The sequence below is a fragment of the Pempheris klunzingeri genome, chromosome 6 (assembly GCF_042242105.1).
Source record: "Pempheris klunzingeri isolate RE-2024b chromosome 6, fPemKlu1.hap1, whole genome shotgun sequence".
Lineage (NCBI taxonomy): Eukaryota > Metazoa > Chordata > Actinopteri > Acropomatiformes > Pempheridae > Pempheris > Pempheris klunzingeri.
This window is the reverse complement of record NC_092017.1, coordinates 14,932,249-14,955,674: the sequence shown is the minus strand read 5'-3', so window position 1 is coordinate 14,955,674 and position 23,426 is coordinate 14,932,249. Positions and strand designations below refer to the sequence as shown.

At 41.7% G+C, this 23,426-nt stretch overlaps 1 protein-coding gene across 1 annotated transcript in view; it reads right to left on the bottom strand.

The window, feature by feature from the left end:
* Nucleotides 1–20,576, bottom strand: part of arhgef18b (rho/rac guanine nucleotide exchange factor (GEF) 18b) — a 35,683-nt gene extending 15,107 nt beyond the window's left edge. Inside the window, exons 1-14 of the mRNA XM_070831826.1 lie at nucleotides 20,489–20,576; nucleotides 16,579–16,733; nucleotides 15,413–16,023; nucleotides 14,840–14,993; nucleotides 14,131–14,257; nucleotides 13,968–14,022; nucleotides 13,248–13,292; nucleotides 12,745–12,819; nucleotides 12,157–12,265; nucleotides 11,735–11,906; nucleotides 3,993–4,060; nucleotides 3,149–3,194; nucleotides 1,426–1,633; nucleotides 672–778 (exon numbers count right to left, since the gene is read on the bottom strand). Of these exons, the coding sequence (XP_070687927.1) occupies nucleotides 672–778; nucleotides 1,426–1,633; nucleotides 3,149–3,194; nucleotides 3,993–4,060; nucleotides 11,735–11,906; nucleotides 12,157–12,265; nucleotides 12,745–12,819; nucleotides 13,248–13,292; nucleotides 13,968–14,022; nucleotides 14,131–14,257; nucleotides 14,840–14,993; nucleotides 15,413–16,023; nucleotides 16,579–16,733; nucleotides 20,489–20,564 (2,008 nt within the window). The 5' untranslated portion in view covers nucleotides 20,565–20,576. The remainder of the gene's footprint in view (nucleotides 1–671; nucleotides 779–1,425; nucleotides 1,634–3,148; nucleotides 3,195–3,992; nucleotides 4,061–11,734; nucleotides 11,907–12,156; nucleotides 12,266–12,744; nucleotides 12,820–13,247; nucleotides 13,293–13,967; nucleotides 14,023–14,130; nucleotides 14,258–14,839; nucleotides 14,994–15,412; nucleotides 16,024–16,578; nucleotides 16,734–20,488) is intronic.
* Between the last annotated feature and the right edge of the window lie 2,850 nt (nucleotides 20,577–23,426).

The following is a 23,426-nucleotide window of genomic DNA, read 5'->3' as shown; positions in this document are numbered from 1 at the left end:
ATTCAGCTCAAGAGGTGCTGATTTGTAGTTGACCACTCTATATTTGTATTACATTACTATTTCACAACAGATAATTGTATTTCATTGCAGGGACTTCCTTAAAAAGGTGTTTGTAGATAAGATTTCTTATTGATACAGTCATCTTAGTGGCAAAAAGTACAAGGTACGTAAAAGACGATAAGCCAAATGCTGTACTGCATGCTTTTTCTTAAAGATCATTCAGACACCGTCAAACTAGTTTTTCTGTAGTTCCTTCATAAATATAGTGTAGAGCAACAGAGAGGGAAAATAAAAATGTAGTCACTTTTCTCCTGAGTTTGTATATGATGAAAACAATATGGCAGCTGAGAGAAAAAGACAATGCAGTAGCTCTTTGTATATGGCAAGTTAGCACCCAGTTAGCCTGTCTCTCTCTCACACATTACAGCTTAATGAGACAGGGTGAGGTCACCCCTGACTCCGCAAAACACTCCACTCCCTTAAGACAAACTAACACTCCACACTCAGGCGAATGCATAGATCTTTGAGGACTGAACAGGCTGAGAAAACATATTTATGATTATTAGAAAAACAGTGTTACCATTATATCACTGTCCCTCTAGGATACAATTTCAGCCTAGAGTAAAACAGTTGAAATGAAGTTCAGCCCCCATCTCAGACAGTCAACTCACCTTCCACGATGATGGACTCTGTGGTGGAGGGAGCGAGGGAAATGGCGTCTTCATTGCAGCGTTTGGAGCGGAGAGCATCTGTCTCATCCATCTCCCCAGGGAGGGATCTGAGAGACGACAACCACAGGTCCAAGGTGGCGTACATGCTGACACTGACACAAACTTAATCCCACTAGCCGAGGGTGTCCAAAATAAATTTAGGAGCCAACTTGTGCATTTACAGGTCCACAGTAACAATGATGGAAAATGAGAAACGGCATTCTTCTCCCCATCTTTCCTACTTATTGATGCGTATCTATAACTCCCTCTCTTCTGCTCTTTTTAAAACCTTCCCTATGTCTTTGTCTCTCTCTCCCTCTCCCACCGTCTTCCCATCTCCCTACACACTTTTCTAAGCAATGCAGCGGAAATATCTCAGTTTCAAAAGGCTGCTACATTAGAAAAGACAGCTTCCCTTGATACGTCAACTATAAATACACATCTTACAGCGACACAGAGAAAATAGCATTTCAGCAACAAAGAATCTAAAAATATCCAGCATTAACATACCGCAGATCCTATAAACATCTACAGTATTATAGATTTGAGAGAAAAATGGCAAATTTTGTGGTGTTTTTTAAACTTCTCAACTCCAAGTAAAAAAGGAATCCTGTCATTCAGGAGCAATCTTTTTCAAGAGGAAACTAGTTAAAAAAGAATGTGAGAAATAAAAACACGACAAAAGGCCTTCAGTGGAGGACGCAGAGATACTCACCCTGAGCTGTTGTGGTGGCGGAGGCTGTGACCAAGGCTGGAGGCAGCGGCTACAGTGGAGCTGGTGGTATGAGTTGCAGTCAGCTGAGTGCTAGGTCCCCGCAGACTAATGGTCATGCCTGGGGTACTGAGAAAGCCTGGGTGGCCATCCAGGGCCTGTGAATAGGCTGAGCCTGACTGCTCCCGCTCTCTGCCCCGGTCTTTTAGCGCTGGAGAGGAAAAGCAAGAGACGATTGAATGGAAGAGATGAGGGAGACACGAAGAGGGAGAGGGAGACAGGAGTAGATGACCAGCGGAGAGGAGAGAAGGACGATAAGTGAATGTTTGTTTGACACTTGTCCGAGTCGACCCCAGCGTTTTTTCAGCCAAGATCGAGGCACGGGTCGTGAGAATCGCCAGGTGATCTGGTCACGGTGCATCAACACTCTGACACCAACAGATCTAGACTGAGCCAACGATGAGGCGGAGGAAGATGGAGAGCACGAGGAGGATGGTTTAGCAATCCTGAAACAGCCTTTGACGGTCCCCTTGGTTTTGACACTGCCTTCGGTAATGCCGTCATCCATTTTGTGTCAATCTAGGAGGAGTGTAGTTATCTAAACTCCAAGGTCAGGTTCAATACTCTCTGTCGCAGTATCAATAGATATTCTTGCTGAAGTAATGACTGATGTGCCTTTACTGGCGTAAAGAAGAGGCAGAAGCAGGCGACAGCTCAAAGCCTGGTTTTATAAGCAACCTGCCCAGATCCATCACGTCAAATCCCTTCTGACAACTTCTGGAAAAACAATACACCCTTCTGTATTTCTCACACTTTCTGATTATTTTGCTCAATTCCTCTCCCTGTCTTCCTGACCCCCTGCACAAGCAACTGATTGACCTGATCAGGACATGAGGAGAAATAAGGTGTGGCTGACAGGACTCCAGCTGTTCAGAGGAGAATAACAACTACTACAGGAGATTAACTTAAGCTGCTGCTGCTGCTGCTGAAGCTGATATCGTCTCCTGCAAGTTCAATTACATGCAACAGGCCATGCTGAATGTTACAATTAGCACTAATTGAAATTTGATGGAATGGACCACTTATAATGAATAAAAGCACACTGCACATTTATTTTGAGGCTCATCAGTTTTACAAGTCAAATTACCTTTAATGTAACCGTAGAGTGTAACACTGTAAGGAAGAATCTGACATCTTTTCAAAATATCTTGCAAATAGCTGATTATTATTTTGCTTCCTTTTGCTTGTCTTTGTGGACCGACTACTACCAATTACTCTGTGTGAATGGTACAACATTACCAAATCTATCATGGGTTTGGAAAGAACTGAGGCAAATCTCACACACACACACACACACACACACACACACACACACACACACACACACACACACACACACACACACACACACACACACACACACACACACACACACACACACACACACACACACACACACACACACACACACACACACACACACACACACACACACACACACACACACACACACACACACACACACACACACACACACACACACAGTAATTGGACGATTCCATCTTGAGATGTCAAAAGGGTTCATCTTTTTAAATCCTCTGCACACCAGCAGAGACGATAGCAGCTCTTTAATTTGACACACGGGGGCTAAACCTTGCATCCCAATTACTTCACTTAATACTGTTGGTTCATAAGGTGCAAACCTGCATATGCCGGTCATGCTTACCAAGGTTAGGAGATCCCGATGAGCCAGTCCTCTGTATAGAATCTCTCTGTGTGGCAGAAAAAAATAAAGACAGAGTGTTTTTAAGACCACTCTTTTAAGCATTTATCAAGTGAGTGACAGATTACAAAATGTGGTTTTATTGTTCCTTTCTTTACCAAGATAACTGTTTTTTCTTTACCAACAAGCAAAGTCCATCTCAGACAAATTCATAAGAGTGGAGAGAGATTTGTAATCTTCTGTCAAACTGTCTTAATGCCTTGTTCCAAACAAACGCACAGCTCCAACAGCCAAGGGTGAACATTTGCTATATAAACAGCTAAAATGCACCTCCTCAAAAATGTAACAACTGTGGTTGCAGGTGCAGTAATTGTTTCTTGATTATGTAATATTTTTCTTGTCAAAATTGTCATTCTCTGTTACAAAGTCAATGAAATAATCCAGCCAAATCCCATTTCTTTCGGTGTATATAATTAATGAACAATACCATCTAATCTGACATTTAGTGTTGCAGTGGTGCAACAACAATCCAAGAGTTAAATCTACACTATAAACTATGCAGCTATAACAGAAATTCTGCATTGTAGGCATCTACAGCAAGACTGCCAATATGCTGCAAAAAAGAACCATGAATCTATCTCATGTCAGTGTCACACCAATACTGCCTTTGTTCTTATTAAAGTTTAGTCTTTTTTTTTTTCCACTCGTTTATTGTCTGGGCTACTGATCCAGTGTCTGACCACGTACATGTGGATATACCCCATCTTCATATGCAAAATAGCAGAACACAGTGTGACTTTACTGTGCCGCTAGTCCCTGTTTTTCTATGCTCCAGTGTAGTGTTTACCTTGTTCTTGCTGCTGGTGCACTCACCCAGCAGAGACTTGCAGCTCTTGTGAACGTTCACAGCACAATCTGGAAAACAGCAGGACGGGAACGGAGAGTCAGTGTTGCATTAGATTCGGAGTACACAGTTTACAGAGGCAACAGTCATGGCTTTTGGATTGAATATGGATGGGAACAAGGAAACAGTAAACCAAGGTCGAAATTTCAAAACCGATTCGACAGCTCCTGCAGGCAGAGTTCAAAGTAAAAGGCGGTGTTTCTAACAAAGCACTGAGATGGAGCAGAAACAAACGTCTGGAGGCATTGCTTTTTTAGCTGCCGCCATCAACAATCACACTGTCAAGTATTTGTTTTCACACAAGTATTCTCATCAAGTCAAAGAATCACTTCTGGTTACATGAGTCTTTTGTAGAAATAACTCTGGGGCTTCTGTTTGTTGGCATGTACAAGATACAGAGTCACTCTGTAAGCAGGTCAGAAACTCCCTTTTTCTCAGTAATAAGCTTCTCTTTTTGTCCACTTTTCTCCCTGTGTGGAAACAAAGCTACTGCTGTCAGGTTTAGATTGAATGACTGATTGTATCTCTGCTGAGTACACAGATACAAATCACCAAACCGAGTTGTTTCGGAAAAAGATACTGCAGCCAATAAGTTCTCCCCTCAATTAGTGTTCTACTCAATTAGTGGAAAGACAAGACACTGGTAAAACAAAACAAGGCAATCTTTCAGCCTGGCTACATAGTGTATGAGGTAAGCCACAGAAGCCTTTCCAGAGGAACTGGGCTGGCCAAACAAATGAAGTTATCACTATGCAAAGTCTGATCCCGACCCAGCCAGGTAAAGCCAGGCTGACGTGCACAAGAAACACACAGCCTCCAATGCAAAATATATACAGATGCACACCAGTGCAGAGATGGATATACACACTAAAACAAGAGTAGTGTGTAGCTGTGTAGAGGCTGGCCAGTGGAAACAGGGCTGGTGAGCCTGATTTAATGCAGCACTTAGTTAAAAGCAGACTTCAGCTGTCTGCACTGTACGGGTCACTCAATACTGGAAAATGCCATCATCAAAAAAAGTTTGTTATTGGAATCAGAAAACAATACTGTGTGATGCTGTGTCTTGTTTTCTATGCGTTAATTATCCACCTGTGTTTAAGTGCTCAAATGTATTTATTTTTCATGATATCTTAATGTCATTATTGTCAGTCTTAACTGTGCATCTCAGAATGTCCTATTTCCTTGTGGAAATCAACTCAAACTGACCACTAAGTAAAGCTTATGACAAGTAAAAAAATTCAACATATTCCCCCAAAACTGCCCCCTTTACATTTACAATATAACACACAAGGCAGTATGGTGATTGTTTGAATCTGGTTGCATAGCTTGTGGACAAAGGTGGCACTGCTGTGAACAACACAGTTTAAACATGACCCACACTAGCAACTTCCACTAGCTGCTGCACAGCCTGCTGTAAAGGCCTCTATTGCGTATTCTTGTTATTCTGTGTGTCAGTACAGACGGAGACAATGACAAAAACCCTTCTTCATGTGCAGCAAAGGCATGAAACAGTGAGAGTGAGGTGAAATAAAGAATAGGTGCATAGGCTATGCCAGTCCTATGTATTAGAGGGTGTTAGTGTAATCTTAACTTCTATCTTGCCCTTTTACCTTTCAGATCCAGCCTTAACCACTTTTACTCTATCATTTCACTTCATTCATGATCTCTAACCTACCCCCTCCGTCTCCCTCTTTCTGGTAATAAATGAACAATTGCTGGCTGAGCTGAAGGAAAAGAAAACAGAAACTGGCTTCTGAATAATCTTCACCAGCAGAGCTGTGTCCCCTTTTTGATTTTGATCCAGCAGTACTGGACTGCTACATTTCATTCTGGACCAGTGCATGCCCATTGAATCCCACCGTAGACACAGTTTATAAGTTTTGCCAAAAAGCACAAATCTACATCTAATAGAAAAAATATGTTTTTAGAAATTAGTCCTTTAGATCAGATAGTCCTTGTTCGATTTTGCTCTGATTTAAAGCTGAGGAAAATACTGTTTTTTGTTACCTTTAGAGGAGGATACAGGCACAGAAGTAAGTAAGCCAACAAATTCATCAGCAGTCAAGCAGCAAGATCCAGATATAATTTTCCACCTCGCTCCATCTAATATGCAAAATTCCAGCCGCTCAGCCAGCTCGGCTCTTTAAAGGCAAAAGACTGATTAAGTCTATCAAGCTTGTAGTAACATCTTGAACAAAGCCCAAACACACTGACTGGGAAGAGTTTCGTGAAGAACGGGAACAGAAAGGAGGACCTGGTAGGTAAGCAGATCTAGATACAATAAATTATTGTAAAAACATCATCTGAAATCATCACTGAGGAACCCAAAACTAAACTCTTTCTGTTAGGGAATGTGTAGTAAAGGTGATTATACTCAAACTGCAGTCAAAGGAATTTTTGCTTAATAGTAGTAAAAAAAAATCCTAAGATAAGCAAGTACACTGTGTTTTTTGTTTACTGATATCACAGAGTTTATCAGCAATGACTCCTTGCAGCAACAGGACAGACCACCTCGATGTTTGGCAACAGCACAGTGTGTTATACCCATGGTGAAAATAAGCTAATGCTGCACCAGAAAATTTGTCACAACATCAGGCCAGTATATACAGTCATACTGATGTATATCATCAGGTGGACGTGGTGCCACTCTTGAGCAATGTGATAAGTTCCAGTCACTTGGTGATGCACAGCAGCAGCACTGTGGTTTGCAGAAGATCCACGGGACACTCAGCCCCCCATCAAAACAACCACCACGCCTAAAATCTGCTGATTGGTGAATACCCTATCACACAAGAAGCACACTTGCTGTGTACAGTCCGCAGTTCAGTGAGTCACTCAATGAACTACAATTACAAACAAGCTCTCACTCACCACTGAGATCGGCAGAATGACAGACGAGCAAATCAACAGGTCAAAATAAAAGATGGAAAAAAAAAAAAGTTACAAATCCTCTGTGCTACCAGCCTTACTCTAAACTGAGAATGTGTTGCCTTGTGTTATCTTCCAGGACGAGACTGGAATCAGCAGAGCTCCTGATAGCGAAGGGTGGGTTCTTCTAGAAAAACATTAACTCATACAACAGGACACTTAATTTTTTTTTATTTTTATCATGTGTTGCAACCACTGTCAACCAGTGATCATTTCCCAAAGCATGGTGTAGATTTTAGACATGGGCTTTGGGTTTGTTTTACGAAGGATAATGAAACTTGCAGACTTGAATATGCTTGAGAAATGCTTCACAGATTTTATCAGCTGCATATTTCTGTCAAATAGATTTTGGAATTGTGAAGTAAAACTCTCCTTGTCAGTGCACAAGGACACTCCTAACAGCTATGTGATTGTTTATAACCTATACATTAATTGACACGTGCTAAAACATACAAAACAGTAGGGAGTTAAAAAATGGTCAGTAAAAGCAACAATAATGAAATTAAAGGTTTCAAATCATAAACTAGTGCGAGTGTGTAATGTTTTTTTTTAATGTTTCTAAGGGCCATAGCATCTGAATTTAGGCATAAATGGTGATGCACATTTCAAATGAACCAGCTCTGTTCAATTTAGGTGTATGAGAAAAGTTAAACAGCCTCTACTTGTAAACAGAGGCAAAGATTAATTTTACACACTGTAACATGAGATGGTCTAGTGCCACCATATGAGGTAAAACTAACTAGGGGGGAGCATTCAATATGTAGGTTGGGCTAATACTTCCTGTGGTTACCTTACACTATTCTTGGTACAGAATAAACCCACGGTGAAACCATGTGTACGCCCTACCACCGTATACAGTTCACAGAAAAATCCTGCTGCCACAAATGCCAACTTAAGAGGAAAAGAGGTCACAACAGCTGTTTTGAACGTATTACTTTCTGACACAGCAGCCAGAAACTGACATCACCTGCTTCCTGTGTATTCATGCATATCTGCGTGTGTGTGTGTGTGTGTGTAAGAGGTTACTTCATTCCCTGAGACAATAGTGACAAAAACATTAACGCTTGGGGCAAACTCTGGAGCAGCCAGCCAACCCATGACATCATCTAGTGAAACAGGAGGAATCAGGGCTTGGGGAGCTGTTTGCTCAGAGAAGCGACACATCTCTGCCGCCCAAAAAAGCTGGGTCATAATCACAGCTGAAGACCAGCAGCATACAGTCAATACTAGAAGATGAGGATTGGGGAAAGTATCTAGATCTAAGTAAATGCTGTAAACTTCCAAGTGAAAGTCACTCATAATCTAAAATCAATCATTTTACTCATTTGATGAATTTCTCCTCTGCTGGTTAACCTCATCTACATCACCTGACTAAACAGGCCAGATTAAAAAGAGATGATAACAACATTTTAGATGTAAAAAATCTACAGAGGGCTACTGAGAGCAGACACGGAGGCAGTTGGATCTTAACTCTTGTGAAAGGCAGACACCCAGAGAGAGTCAGGCATGCTGGAAGGCGAAGCAGTGATGCATGGAGAAGTGGTGTGCTAACAGGGTGAGATGGGTGAGACCCAGAGTCAGTGGAGTGGGCTGTTATGCACCGGCAGACCTGCCAAGCACAATTAGCACCATGTGACTCAGTCAGAGAGAAAGCTCAGTCAGGACAGAGAGGAAGAGGACAAAAAGCAAGAGTTAGACACTGGAGAATAACTTCATTTAACACATCGAGGATTATGGAGTTTCATAATACCGAGCCCGTTAGCTGGTCAAGTCTCTGAGCCCACTATAACGGGCTGAGAGCACAAGAAAAAAATACAGCAAACAGCTAAACACTCGCAAGTGGAGACCAGCGACGTACACAATAGATGACACTTGTACTAACCTTTATATTTCCCATCATATTAGAGGCAACATCCGAGCAGGCTAGTGAGTTTTAACAGCTGACCTCGGGTAAATAAGTGGAAGCTAGCGTTAGCTAGCAATCACCTGTTGAGCTTTAAAGTGTGCAGCCAAGACAAAATAAGGCACATAAAGTGAAAAACGAAGGGAGGTTGTGCTACATTCAAATGCGAAGACAAACGGCGTCGATGTAGCTGTCTTTTCGTTTATAGAAACTATCACTTTGAGCTAATTAAAGCTAACTGCTTGTCCAACTAACATTGTTTTTTCAAACAGAAGCGGTTGTAGGCAGGCTAACACGCTAGCGTTAAGTGGCTAATAGTTAGCTAGCTCCATGTCAAGAGTAGCTGGGATTTAATTTGGGCCAGTTTGAGATAAATTAAATGTCGGGGAAAGTTTAGAAGTTTTGAAACACTGACTCAACCGTGACATAACACGAAGCTTTGAGGAGGTAAAAGAGAGACGCGTTGCTTGGTTATGATTAGCATTTAGCTAACAAGCTAGCGGTCAGGATGCCCGAAAAGTCCATTGAGCGAAACAACGGGAGTTATCCACCTGATCCCGCTACAGTGGCTGCCTCTTACCGTTCAAACAAGACCCGGGTTTATCTCAATCAGCTGCATCCAAAAGGAAATGTAGTCTGCCCGTAAGCTAGATAAATCAGTTCGGCCATTGAGATCAATAGCGGCTGGTATCCCACATTCTTGGTTTTGTCCAGTTTTGTGTCCTACTCTAACTGGGAACAATCTCTGGCATACAAACGACGCATTCCACAGGCTGATTCTCCCCACAGGGCTCGGTTCAAATTAAAGGGACACTCACTTGGTTTCTCACACACAGGCGGTGTGAGCGTGTGTGCCATCAGCATGTAGGATTTATAACTTTATCACAGCCAGCAGCCATGCTTGATGAACAGGGGACTGTCTCAGGGTGAAAGGCAGAGAGATAGATGTGGATATTGGTTTCTGGGTTATGTCCAAAGTGACCAGTGCAGTCTGAATCACACTGGATGTGTGTGTGTGTGTGTGTGTGTGTGTGTGTGTGTGTGTGTGTGTGTGTGTGTGTGTGCCCTGTGCCTTTGTGAAATATGCCAGAACAACTTTGTTTAATAAGCACACTATTAAAAACAGTCATACATTATATTCCCTCCTGCCGGACTGCAGGATATAAATGTTCATATTATGGCCTTTGTCTCCCACAGAACAGGAGTGAATAAACTTAAGAGGTTGCAGCAATAAAATAATGAAATGTTAACATAGAGTGACCAGCTAACTGCTCCTATCCTTGCCCTGCTGGGTTTTGTCCCACTCAAAGAAAAAGAAATGGCACTAATATTGAGAACTGCTCTGTTTCCTTGTTCTGTGTTTGAAACTTTATTAGGTGATGTGAAATTCACCACCGACGCACCACATGGTTTAGGAGAAAAAAGCCTCCGAATTACAGTAATGTCATCACGTGTGGCTAAAATGCATGCATCTGATTTTGTAGCTTTGCAAGAATGGCACTTGAAAAAAATGATGGAAATTATTTTTCTTCCTCTGAGAATGAGATATAGTAACGAGCCGGTTCTGTGTGAATGTGTGTGTGTGTGTGGTAACCTACATTTTTGACGTACTTTTCAAAAGTATTTCCATTTTATGTTGTTTTATGATTTTGCTCACTACATTTTGGAGGCAACTATTGTAGTTTTTACTCCACTTATTTAACAGAACACAAATTACCAAATTATAATAGGCAGCAATCCATTTCTGCGAGCACCCCCCATTTGATCTCTCTCTCTCTGAACTGATCATCTCATTGATAAGTGACATTCTTTTAATAAATTAAAGTATTAAAGTATAAGTATTACTCCTGCTATTTCAAACTACTACCATTGGTTTGTTGTGCGCTTTGACTTCTTGAATATCAGAGTTTTTCCACTGTACTCACAAACAGTTCTACATGTCTTTCATTAGGAATTGCACGCTTATCAGCAGACCTGCAGGGTGTTGAAATGTCCTGTACAGGTCTACTCCATGAACGGATGCACAAGCTGTGATTACCTCTAGACAAAGCAGGGTCTACTTTCTCATTGTAAGAGTACATCAGACACAGAAAAGTCACAGGAAATGTGGTGAATATTTCAAGTCAGAGGATCAAACTTAAGGCATGCCGTAGCTTCACATAAACAACTGTCAGTAGATGGGGGTTAATACATCAGATAACACATCTAAACAAGTCAGTTGTGCAACACTAGGACCCACAGTAATGATGCAGTGGGGGGGGGGAGTGCAGAACGAATTGCAGACCACATCAGTGCGTTTTAGTACGAAATGCTTCAGATGTTTAAATGCTGTTTGAAGAAGAACTGAAAGGAAACACCATCTACTTCTCAGCAGAAAGGTGCAAAAGAAAAGCTACCGTTAAAACGGCTTTTACTGCAAGTATCACTTTCATAGTTGTGACAAAGTGAAAACATTTATTATTTTATGTATTGTATTCTAATGTTGTAATATGTTACTAAGATGTCACCAGGTTTATTAGAATAATATAAAGTCAGAAATATATCATGTGATATCATTGATTCCACCTAAAAAAGCAAAAATAGAGTGTCTGAGTGATTCCTGAATACTTCACTTGTTTTTGTTGATGTTTTATGTTTTATTACAGTTTCTGGTTGTGTATGTGTGTGTGGGTGGCTCTGTTTTTTTTGCCTGTGTGCTTGAGTGCTCCAGTAAGTGGGTGAGTGAGCATGCGTGCAGTAGCATGGGCATAAATAGATGCATATGCGTGTGTGAGTGCAGCACCTGTGCATGTGTGTGTGTCAGGCTCAGGACAGGCGTGGATGCGTGTACGCATGTGGCTGTGGTGTTACTCACTCATGCACTGCAGGCCATGCTTTTTCTGCAGGGTCTTGCTGCACAGTGAGCAGGTGGCACAGCTGGAGAAAGCTCCTGGCACCAAACAATGGCTGCTGCTGCTGTACACTTTCTCTTTGGCCTCCCTCTCCTTCCCCTTCTCTTTCTGCTGCTCTTTTTCTCGGTTCTTACCCTGCAAGGGAACAAGAAAAGCCAACACACAGGGCGGTTTTTATATGCAAATCTGTGTGTTCTCTTTCACTGCAGCTTTGGCAATGACATCGCATAACCGTGTCCGAGGCAGGATTTATAACAAGGTTTGTGTAGGTAGATGGGTGAATTTTTTCTTAATGCTAATTAGGTCATGTATGCCTTTGTAATTCAGGCAGCGCGGTACATTGCACTATGAGTTCAAAGAGACGTCGTGCACCATGTGGGTTTACCTTATCTTTATTGAAGGAGCCAGTCATCCTGTTCCTCAGGGAGCTGAGAGTCCTCTTCACCTTGGTGCCTTTCTCCACCTTCTCTGTGCGATCCTCCTCTTCCTCATTCCTGGTCGAAGAAGCAGAGAATGAAGTACGCATCAAAAGATAGAGGAAATACAAACCTTTTCCTGAGGAGAATTTAATCAGCTCATACTAGCATTTGGTAATATTTTTTATTTATTGAAAAATGTTTATTTGATCATTTTGAAACTCATTAAGATCTGTTTTACAAGCTTAAGTCAATATATATAACTGTTCTAGTTACACTTGCAGTGATGACACAAATTTCATTGTTCCCATGAAAACTAGCCATGTTATAGCAGAACTAAGAGCAGCACTGACACTTAATGATTTATCCCTTTTGGTTTTGACCATGCCCTGTATAGATTGCCAATGGAACACCTTCATGCAAATAGACAAGACACATAGCAACCAATTACTGAACACACAATTATGTGGAAATGTCCTTTTTTGTCCAAAACTTCCATAAACTTGACCATTTCTGCAGCTTTAGTCATAAGAGAACAGCACAAGGACAGAACTTACTCATTAGAGAGGAACTCGTACCAAGTGACATTTCCTGAAACTTTGATGTCTGATCTGTTGTTCCTCTGCTTCGCTCTGTGGAGGATAATGCAATGAGTTTAGTGTGAAGACAGGCTCACTTTCAATTGTAAACTGGCCCAAACATTAACCACAAATAGCCATAAAAGATTTATCACAGCACAAGTGAGAGAAATTAAGTGTACATTGTGGTTTAGGCAGCCGTGATGAGTCTCACTCACTCAGCTGGGTTTCAATGTCAACTAATGATTTTGTGAAATCTAAAAAAAACCTTCAGTGTTCCACAAACCCTTTCTGAGGATAATGGCAGTGAAAAAACAGGCACATGCAAACACACATGACAAAAACACACATGCACATACATGTACACACATATATATGCATACAGTGCAATGCTGTCACACAGGTCATAATCTGTCTCTGCTATAAAGACTGGGATGGGCTGTGGGCAGGAGCAAGCAGACCTCCCTCTCCTGTTTACTTACCCATGGTACAGCTTTAGCTCCTGTAGAACTTTCTGTACCATCAGCCTAAGACAAACAAGACACTGAGGCTGAGTGGGGACTGTGAGAGGAGAGGAGAGGAGAGGAGAGGAGAGGAGAGGAGAGGAGAGGAGAGGAGAGGAGAGGAGAGGAGAGGAGAGGAGAGGAGAGGACTGCTGGGAGCTGGTGTCAAACTGTGATTTAGAGACAGATCCTCCCTTGTCTGCTGTATTCACACAATCGCCCACGCACACATATACTATACACACACACACACACACACACACACACACAAACACACACACTAAGGGGCCATCTAAGGAGCTGAGAGAGAGGACTGTGGGAGGAGGAGGTTGCAGACATATGACATGGAGCAGAAATGTCAGGAGGGAATGGGGAAAGCCCCCCTGTTATGTGGGAGTTAGATAGCTATACCAGACTGTAACAATTTACAACCACAGAACAGTATGTGAACTATTGTACTGAGCCATTCAAAAGCTGTAGGTATAATTTACAGGACACAAGCGATCAACAGTTGCCTCCTGTGAATCAAACCAGTGCAGGGTTTTTTTCTTTCTTTCAAGTATCAGTAAACCTGAGCTGCCAGTCAGTCTGAAGCATCTTCCTGAAACAGAATAAATATTCCACCACATATTGCCAGTCATCAAGGGGTGTGCAACTTAACAGACGTGGCAGGCACAATTGATAACGGTGTAGACTTACATATGGCTCTGGCCTTCAGTAGAATGTAGATTTTCCTCAGGGTCGAACTCCTCAGCTACAAGGGAGAAAGGTGAAAAGGTCAAATATGATGAAAAACGCTGCCTGCTGACTGTAAAACACATAAACTAACATATACTCTACATGTGCAAACACTCAGCCCCACCTCCTGCTGCCCGTGCGGCCTGTTTGGATGTCTGTACAACACGAGAAATGTGTGCTGCACGGGAACATTCATCTGTGGCGAGGATCTCTGAACGGGAGTACAGATGTCTGCCAGGCACACTACCAGCCTGAAAGCATTGAGAAATAAACACACATGTACATCACGTGTCCATTTGACCTGTTTTAACACTGGAATACTTATAATACTTATGATGCTAACTTTTACTTACAGTGACCCTAATTATTCAACCCCATAAAAAGACGTTGATCTAAAACTAGAGCCTGAACTTATTCTTCTGTGCCATAGAGCTCCATTGTTGTCCAAAAACATGGCCACACTGTTGCACTGGGTGATAAGTACTTTCATTACCATGAACACACACTACACCCCAGTCTTAAATGCGTACTAAGGCAAAGAATGTGCATTCATGCGCCGCTGGATATAGTCCCCAAAAAATGCCTGATTTACTCCTGTTTGAGTGACATTTGCCAAAAACTAGAGTTCCCAGCTGTTTAAGGAAATGACTTAGCCTGTTAAAAAATTAAAGTATATCTTTGTGTCTTCACAGGAAGCCAAAGGGTTTGGAGATGAGAGCCACATGCAGGGTAAGGAAGTCAGAAAGTATTGGGAAACTGATTACTGATGATTTGGTCTTTAGTTAAGATTTGTTGGCAGTAATAGCTATAATGTGTCAGCATTGCTTTGTTACCATGCTAGTGACCCTGGCTCTAGGACAGGGGAGCCTCGGCCTGGGACCATCTGTCTCCTCTTCAGGACATGCTGACTGTAGGAGACTTTTCTGTCTCTCCTCATCATCCTCTCTCTCTCCATCACTGTCCATGTTCATGGTATCCAGACTCAGTCTGGCAGCACGGCAACAAACACACACACAGCAGAGGGTTAACCAGGCAGTGAAATGTGTCCATTTAACAAGCAAAAGCTTTGAGTCATTCTATGAACTGTGTTTATTTTAGTGCTGTTTTTCGGTTTAGTTCTTCACAGGTATACAAGTATTTTGGTGCACTGTTCAAGTTCACACCCCAAAGTAGCTTTGACTGCATTAAGCTGTGAACAACCAACTCACCCAGCTCATCTAAATAGTTCACTTTTGTTTTTGAGTGTGCCATTGAGAAATGTAGAGTGATGCTGAAGTGAAAAGTTACATTTCAATTATTATTCAATTATTATCATCAGATTGAAAGGTATATTGTAATTCTCCTTATGATCTTTAGGATTTCTCTCTCCAGTTTTTTCCTTCCATCCATCCATCCATCCATCTTACCTCCTCCCCAGGTTAATGGGGGACACAGGGACACCCCAGCTGTGCCTCCGAGATGTTGACATGGATCTGACCAGAATAGGAAAGCTGTCCAGCTCTCCATCTAAATCCATAGTGGTGTCCTCCTTTACTTCCTCTGATCCCATTATTCCTGTTGTTGTTTCCATTGATCCCAATAGTCCATTCAGATTAATTGTCAAGCTAAGTCCTACTGCAGGGCCTGAAAGGTCACCGCCGTCAATGACACAACCTGGCAGTAATTTAGGACTAAACTGAGTGACCACAAAGTTGTGATGAGGTTCCTCTGCAGGTTGTATATGGAAGGCAGATGGTGCATTGGCCTGAGGAGAGTATGTGGTCAAAGAAGTCTGTACAGGTTGGTTGATGGCAGGACTGTCTGTGTTTAGGGACACCTGCAGGCCAACAGTTACGGTTTTGCTCTCCGGAACTGTGGTTACTGGGGATGCAGTGGACTGTGAAGCCAGTATCCCTCCCTCCAGGTCTTTAAAGTACTCAGAGTCTCTGAGAGAAGAGCTGAGGCCCAGCAGGTCCTCCACACTGTTGCTCACCTCCACACAGGGGCAGTCGTAGTCACTGACTACTGAACATGCATCCTGCAACTCAGCGAGGCAGGCAAGGAGTAAAAAGAGAGAAGTGAGAAGAAAGTGGACAGATAGAAAACAGAGAAGAGATAAACAAGCTATTCTGAACATCAGATAAAATCCAAATTTCAAGTAATGCAAAACTAGTCTATAGACACGCTGACTCTGTGAGGCTGTGCTTAGACACAGTGCTTAATGCTAACACAAGCTAATGCTAACATGCTTATCTTCACAAGGTATAATGTTTTGAACATTTGCCATCATATTTAAGAAGGTTATCATGCTAACATTTGCTGATTGGTAATAAACAAAAAGTACAGCTGAGGTTAGTGGGCCTGGCCATAAACTGAAGTATTGGACAAAGTGAAATTTGACTGTATGATGGAATTAGTTTAAAGGTCAAAGGAACAAAGTTATTACAATTCATTCAATTCAACTCAAACCTTTACAGCTATTCATTCAATAGTTGTTGAAATATTTTAGTCTGAACCAAAGTGGTGGACCGACAGGTCGCAGGTATTGCCATCCCTTGCCAAAATGATCCAAATTAAGAATATAAAGCTTTACCTGGTCTTCATTGGAGCCACCAAAGAAGACATCCTCAGTGATGGAGGCAGGGGACAGTGAGGAAGAGGATCCTGTCCCGCTGGGAGCATGAGACTGGACACTGAATTTGGCGCTGGGAGGCTCACAGGGCTGACTACATGGCTTGCACTCTGATGCTGAAAGATAATGGGTGTGATGTTTGTGAGTTATAAAGATATTAACCTCGAAAGTACCATAAGGAGGAAAAATTACACAAAGAAAGGAAGCCATAGCTGATTTAAACCATTGCACAACACCTGTATAATCAATTTGAGTGGTTTTGTGTACAGTGGAAGAAAAGCTCTGTTTACAGCCCCTGCTTCAGCCTCTCACTGAACGCTCCTTTACGTTTCCATTGCATAAACAGATTCCTTGATTCACATGATGCCACAAACCACTGAAAACTGCTTGGTGAGCCAGCATTAGTCTTCATGTCAGTGGTGAAGAACTGGAGATTATTCTTTCACTGAGCTTTCAGCAGCCTGAGAAGCTGCTCGCCTGTGTTAAATAATATAACATACTATGGTTAAGTACATGTTATATGACGCAAATGCACAGCACAGGGGCAAATATAGAGTTTGGTTACACATATTTGCGGTAAAAAGTGTGTTACTGTAACATTTCTTACATTCTACATTAATAAAAAACAAATGTATAAGTATTATGTTATGTCTGAAAAGTCTATTAACGCGTCTGAGTGTGTCAGTTCACTGTGAGGGTTTCAGCCACACCATGCCCATCTGAGGAGGGCAGAGCCACAGCTACGACAGGTTACATAAGCCTCATTTCACGAGGGACGCCTCCTGTGAACCCGAGTCTTAGCCTAAGCCAGCCTGGCTCCACAGGGGCTCACTCCATTCTCCTTGAATAGATTTGCTCCGTTTCTGTTCCCCTGTGAGGTCTAATTTTCTGGTTTAATGCGACCAGTGTAAACACGTATTCTGCTGCCATAAATGCTGTACATATCATTTTGTAACTGTGATTTCAGTCATGAAGGAATAGATACCGGAAAACTGTGAATGGAGACTCTTTGGACTATAAAATAGAAACCTAAAAAGGCTAAATTTCTCCTTTAGTTTCTCTTTTAAAACTGCTCTTATTTTAGACACATGATGTAGCATGACATGTTTTAAACACTGAAATAAAGCTGTTATGGTAGACATATTAAAAAAGAAATTCTCATTTTACATACGCAACAGACACAGAGCAGCTTTAATTCAAGTCGTGTTTCTATCCACCTGACGAAAGTATGTTCATCACTCTCCTTTTAGCTCTGCTTTTGCTTTTCACCAACTCCTGTGAACTCATACGTTGTTCTCTTGCTGCTAAATGCTCTGTTTTCACCAGCTAGAGTCACAAAACTGTGTCTGTCTGCTGTGAGTTATATAAAAAGCTGAGATGTTCTTCGCTGACGCCTACGAGGCCTCAGCAGACCCGTGTCTTCATTTATGTGGCCTTGTTATCCATGTTGTTCAAGATATTTAACATTCATCGTCACATTCAAAACTTTGACTAATGATATTTGTGTTTAATTAGTGTCTGTGTGTGATCTTATTGTGTATGTAGGAGGGAGCAGGAGACCCCAGGCAGTGTTGTGTAGTGACATAAACTGCACACAGTCCTGCACCATGTCCCTCTATAAAACAGCAGCAGCCACTCCCCTTCTCAGCACGACAGCCAGAGATGCTCTCACATAAACAAACAGACGTGCTGTAGATCTAGATATTCCGTGCTACTAAATCTGCGGGGATGGCAGTGTCTCCGCCGGAGGGAGAATTTGTTTGCGTCCAAATCCCACTCGTGTTAAGTGTAAACTTAGACACCCGGTACAGACACTGCAGCGGCTGCTCGATGATGTCTTGTGGTGCCGATGTAGCCTTTTATGGTAGGCCTCTCATATCTGCTAATACATCACACTAGGATAAAACATCAGTGTGTGTGTGTGTGTCTGTGTTTGTGAGAGTGTGCTCAGGTGTGTGTGTCTCCATAATCATTTTGGCACTGTCATAGTCAGCTGTTTTCCCCACAGTTTGGCTCCACATAACAAAGGCTGGTCTGCTACTAAAAATAATGGCTATAACCAACTAATAGATTACATTGCCTGGAACACTTGAAATTATTACACTTAATATTTACTCGGTATACTTCATTATGTATTGTTCCTCTTCTCTCTTCATTGTAATTCCACTACTGTAACTTCTGTCTGCTCTGTACATGTAGCAGACAACATGTCTCTCCCTCTTAGAGGAAAGATGCCTCTTCTGTTGCCTTTTCTCATTTTTCTGCCTGTTAAATGGTTGTTGTGGAATTTTTCCTTATTCAAATCTAAGGTCAAAAGACAACGTTTTGATTTGGGGTAATATTTGGCTTGACTTATGCACGACAATAAATTAACTATTATACTGAATTTATGTAACATAAGCTGTTTTTAGTGAGGAAAAAGGTAAAGCCACGGCTGTTATTGTGACAAAATTACTTTTTTACTTTTTTAATTGTATTTCTCACATTGATAAATCAGTTTAGTATATAACAGCAGGAAATAGCAAAACTTTGAATCTATACAAATATTTTTATATAATTGGTATTGGTTTATGCAGGATTCTGTATAGCAGGTGTAATTTTCATTATGCAGAGTATATAAATGACAAGTTTGTGTGCCACAGCATGCAGCCCTGTTTGTTTTTAGTGTTTTGTGACAAGGCATTTAAGCGAGCGTGACAAGAAGGAAATGGAGACACGTGTTCACCACAAAGCTTACAGTACTGTGCATACACTTGCAAAGCAACATGACAATCACAAGAGGAACTCGGGCATCAGATGATACGGTCAGTTGATTGTTTACAATGGTCATGATGAGTTATTACAATGCACAAAGAAATAGAGAAGGTATGCTTGTCTACAGATGTGTTTTCAACACAGACAATAACACACCCGTCTAAGTATAGTTACAGAAAGGTTGTCCTGATGACATACACACACACACACACACACACACACACACACACACACACACACACACACACACACAGTGTATTATCCAACTACAGAAACCACCGATGACAAGATAAAAATCTCTCACATGTAACTCACCTCTCTTAATTATTGTTATTCAATACTTAAAATAAATTATTGGCTTCATGGATGAAGTGTTTGGATTCAGGTCACGATGACCTTTCAGTAGCTGGAAGATTCACGTTCTGGCGTACAAGTGTGAGTCCGTGTGTATGTGTAAGTGTGTGTGACAGATGTTGTGTGCAGGTGGAAACAGAACACAGGGGCTGTTAGATCTGAGGTCGCAGCATACATCAAAACAACTGTCATCTCACTGATCCTCTTTGATCAGAAATTCACCTGACTACTATTTCAAAGCACCGAGCAACACAGACACTACGGCTGGAGCAAAATGGAAGCATCCTACGCGGCTTCTTCATGTCATATTCCTCTGAAGATAACAGCACAGGATGGAGAGCATGAAATAGTCTAAGTTCTGTGTGTTATAGAGCAAGCAATGACAGAAGGAAGAACAGAAAAATATGAGTTGTGCCTGTAAAGTGTATAAAGCTCCACTTGACAGTCTTTTTCTCAGGTTTACTAAGCAGATTTACGAACAATCAGAGGCCTCTGTAATTATATAGATGCCTGGTGACATCTTCGTCATCTCCAAACTCTCATCCGATACACTGCAACCGTCACACACCACAAACCTCAATCAGGTCAAAATTGAGTACAAGAACCAACACATCCTCCTAAAGTCTCGTCCAGTCCACAACCTCTACTGGATGCCAGGCCCCTACTTTGTTTTTTCCAGTTTTACCTACTCTATCTTGCCTGTGTGCAATCCAACAAATCATCAGAAGTACAATCTAAAATTAAAACCAGATTCCCACTGTACCTCTCTTGAAGGACCATCTCTTCATCCAGAGTTTGGAGAAGGAGGGCCACGAGTGGTTAAGAGGAGAGTCCGCCATACCAGCAGCGCACTGGGGAGGCCAGCTGGAACTGGAGCTCACTCACACTGGAGCTCTGGCACCCAGCGAGAAGAAGGGAGGGAGGGGGGTCTGGGGGGAAGGGGGATGGAGGGAGGACAGCCGAGAGAGAGAGACAGAGAGAGAGAGAGAGTCCAACAAGGAGCTGCTGGTTGGGGATAAGCTCAACCTAAACTGGAGAAAGAAAAAGAGCAGGGGAGCACAAAAGGTGACAGACGGAAGAGAAAAGGAGGCGAGGAAGACAATAATTCTTCAGTTAAAATAAAAATAATCCTGTTTCACATTTTACCTTTAGGCCATCAGCGGGAGCAGGTAGAGCTAAACATACATGAGATTGTCCTTTTTTAACAGAGTAACTTGTTTTTGTACAAATTATCAGTGGATCTCCTAGTTTCTGATTTAAAAAAAGTCTTTACTGTAGTTATTTTGCTGATAGTGGAAAGTAACTAAGTACTGTACTTTACAATAATTGATTATTTCAATTTTGTGCTACTTTATACTTTTATTCAAGTACATTTCAGAGAGAAATGTACTTTTTACTCCGCTCCATTTATTTGAACAGTTATTTGACAGTTGCAGTAACTTACATTACGAAACATGTGATACTATTATAAAATACAATGCAAGACGCCTAACAAAAAAGCACGGTTTAGCTGTTTATGAGTTGTTAGCACTTCCACCAAAGAGTGATATCCTCTCTAGACTTCTCAGACCATCAACCATCTCACAACGTCCAGGATTTATCTTGTAAAAACATTTTAAGCGAAGGTTTTGAGTACTTCTTTCACCACTGCTGACTGAGTGACAAGAGACCAAGTAGGAGGTCAGAAATGGGAGTGAACAGAGGGATAGTAAAGGGATATAATGATTGTCTAACATCTCAGAAATTGGTTAAAAGCCTAAAAAATGCAAGTTTTAGTGCTCCAAACCAGTTTAAAGATGTAATTGTTTTAGGGAAATAGAGAAGAAACAGAAAAAGAGAAGGAAGTACACGCAATAAAAGTACAGGGCAGTGATACATGTATGTTTTTTTCTTATTCTGAGTCACAGGGGCACAAACCAACATGTTCTCTGTTTAGAAGTAAAGAAACTAAGTCTTTTAAAATGCTAAAAGAAACTGTGGAGAGGAACAATCGCTATACAGGCAAGAACACATCTCTAACTGCAACAGCTACTAGACACAGAGCCTGACAATTGCTGCAACCCCTGCGCTTCTTAATTTGCACAAGTGTAACCACGGATGACTGTCAAGATCAGCTCACTGCACATCAAGTGGAAAATTCTCCTTTCTTTCCCACAGACAGAGGAGGCAGGACAGTGGCACAGAGAAGGCAAGAGGAAATGTAAGAGTTGTACTACAGAAAAATACCTCACATTTCAGACAAGGCATGGACAAATGCAAATAATAAACTGGGCCCTAGTGTGAAGATCACTTGTGGTGGTGGAAAGTTTTGACTAAATCTCAGAAAAGCAACATAAACTCTACTTACATTTAAAGATAAGTAACAGATGGCAGCATGTAAATCCTGTCTGTTCACCACAATGAGCCAGACAGAGGAGAAAAGATGGTTTTAAAGTCCTCCAGGTCTGATTGCGTATATGTGAGCGTCGGGTTCGTCCTCAGACTGACTGCAGAGAGACAGCCACAGGATCTCAGCCCTGCTCAGCTGCTTCCTCTTTTTCTCATTCTGTGTAGCTGAGAACAAAGTGCAGCTGAATGGCCCCCACATCCAGTTTCACACATTGCTGCTGCTGCTTAGAAACATGTGGCAGCTTATACACTCAGTGACAGCCAGCAGACACATTTCATTATCTACTGAACTAAAATCTGAGGACCATGCATTCACGATTGTACATAAGTGCGCACATACAGCCATCGCTGGACTGTAGTGTGCTTGTGCTCTGCATCTTCATGTGCTGCTGCGTTATGCTGCCCTGCACATCATTGAGAAACAAGGTTAGGAGGAACTGCCTGTGGTTTCAGTCAGAGCACAGCCTCATCTGAATCACACCTGATGCACAATTGCACCACTGCTCGTAATTCTCTGCCATGAGATATTAGTGTGTGAATGAACGCTGCGGCTCACATGATGGTGTTTTCTCATGAAATGTTCTTCACAGGCAGCAAGGAGGCTCCGGGCCGACAATGAATGAAAAGGAGGATTTGACAGGGTGTGATAGAATTGAATGGACTTTACTGTAGTAGTAAAGTCAAAAGCCAGTCTGCAATAAATAACTAATAATTGAATGATTTTGAATTATTATTTATAATAAATAATACTTTCACATGAAATATATATATTTTCTGTTGCCTATGTGCTGATGTCATTCTTTGTTTTGTAACTGCAGTATTACGTAATATTCCTTTAACTGTTTAAAATCACAGGGAGCAGGCTTAAATCTTGGCGAGGAGCCTGAGGGAGAAACACTAACCATCTCTCTCGACTACTGCCGAGGCTCCCTGGAGCAAGGCACTTCAATCAGGGGATCTGATCATTTCAGCAGCCAGCAGCAAGAAGTCTGTGGGTGTGAGTTTGTTAGCGAGGGGAGAAAAAACAGGAGAGCGCTGGAAAAGAACACAAATGACAAATGAATCTGAAAGTATCAGTGTTGGGAGAAATATTCAGAGCTTTTACTTTAGTGAAAGTAGCAACATCACAGTTAAAAATACTCCTTTAGAAGTTTTAATTAAGTAAATGTGGGTAAGTATTAAGAGCCACATGTGTGCAATAAACCAGAGTATCGTGCAGGCAGCATTTTTATGCTGTAGCTGGTCAAGTTGGACATGTTGATTATTTTATAGACGGCTGGGTGGTTTTATGTAAAGCATTACATCATTTTATT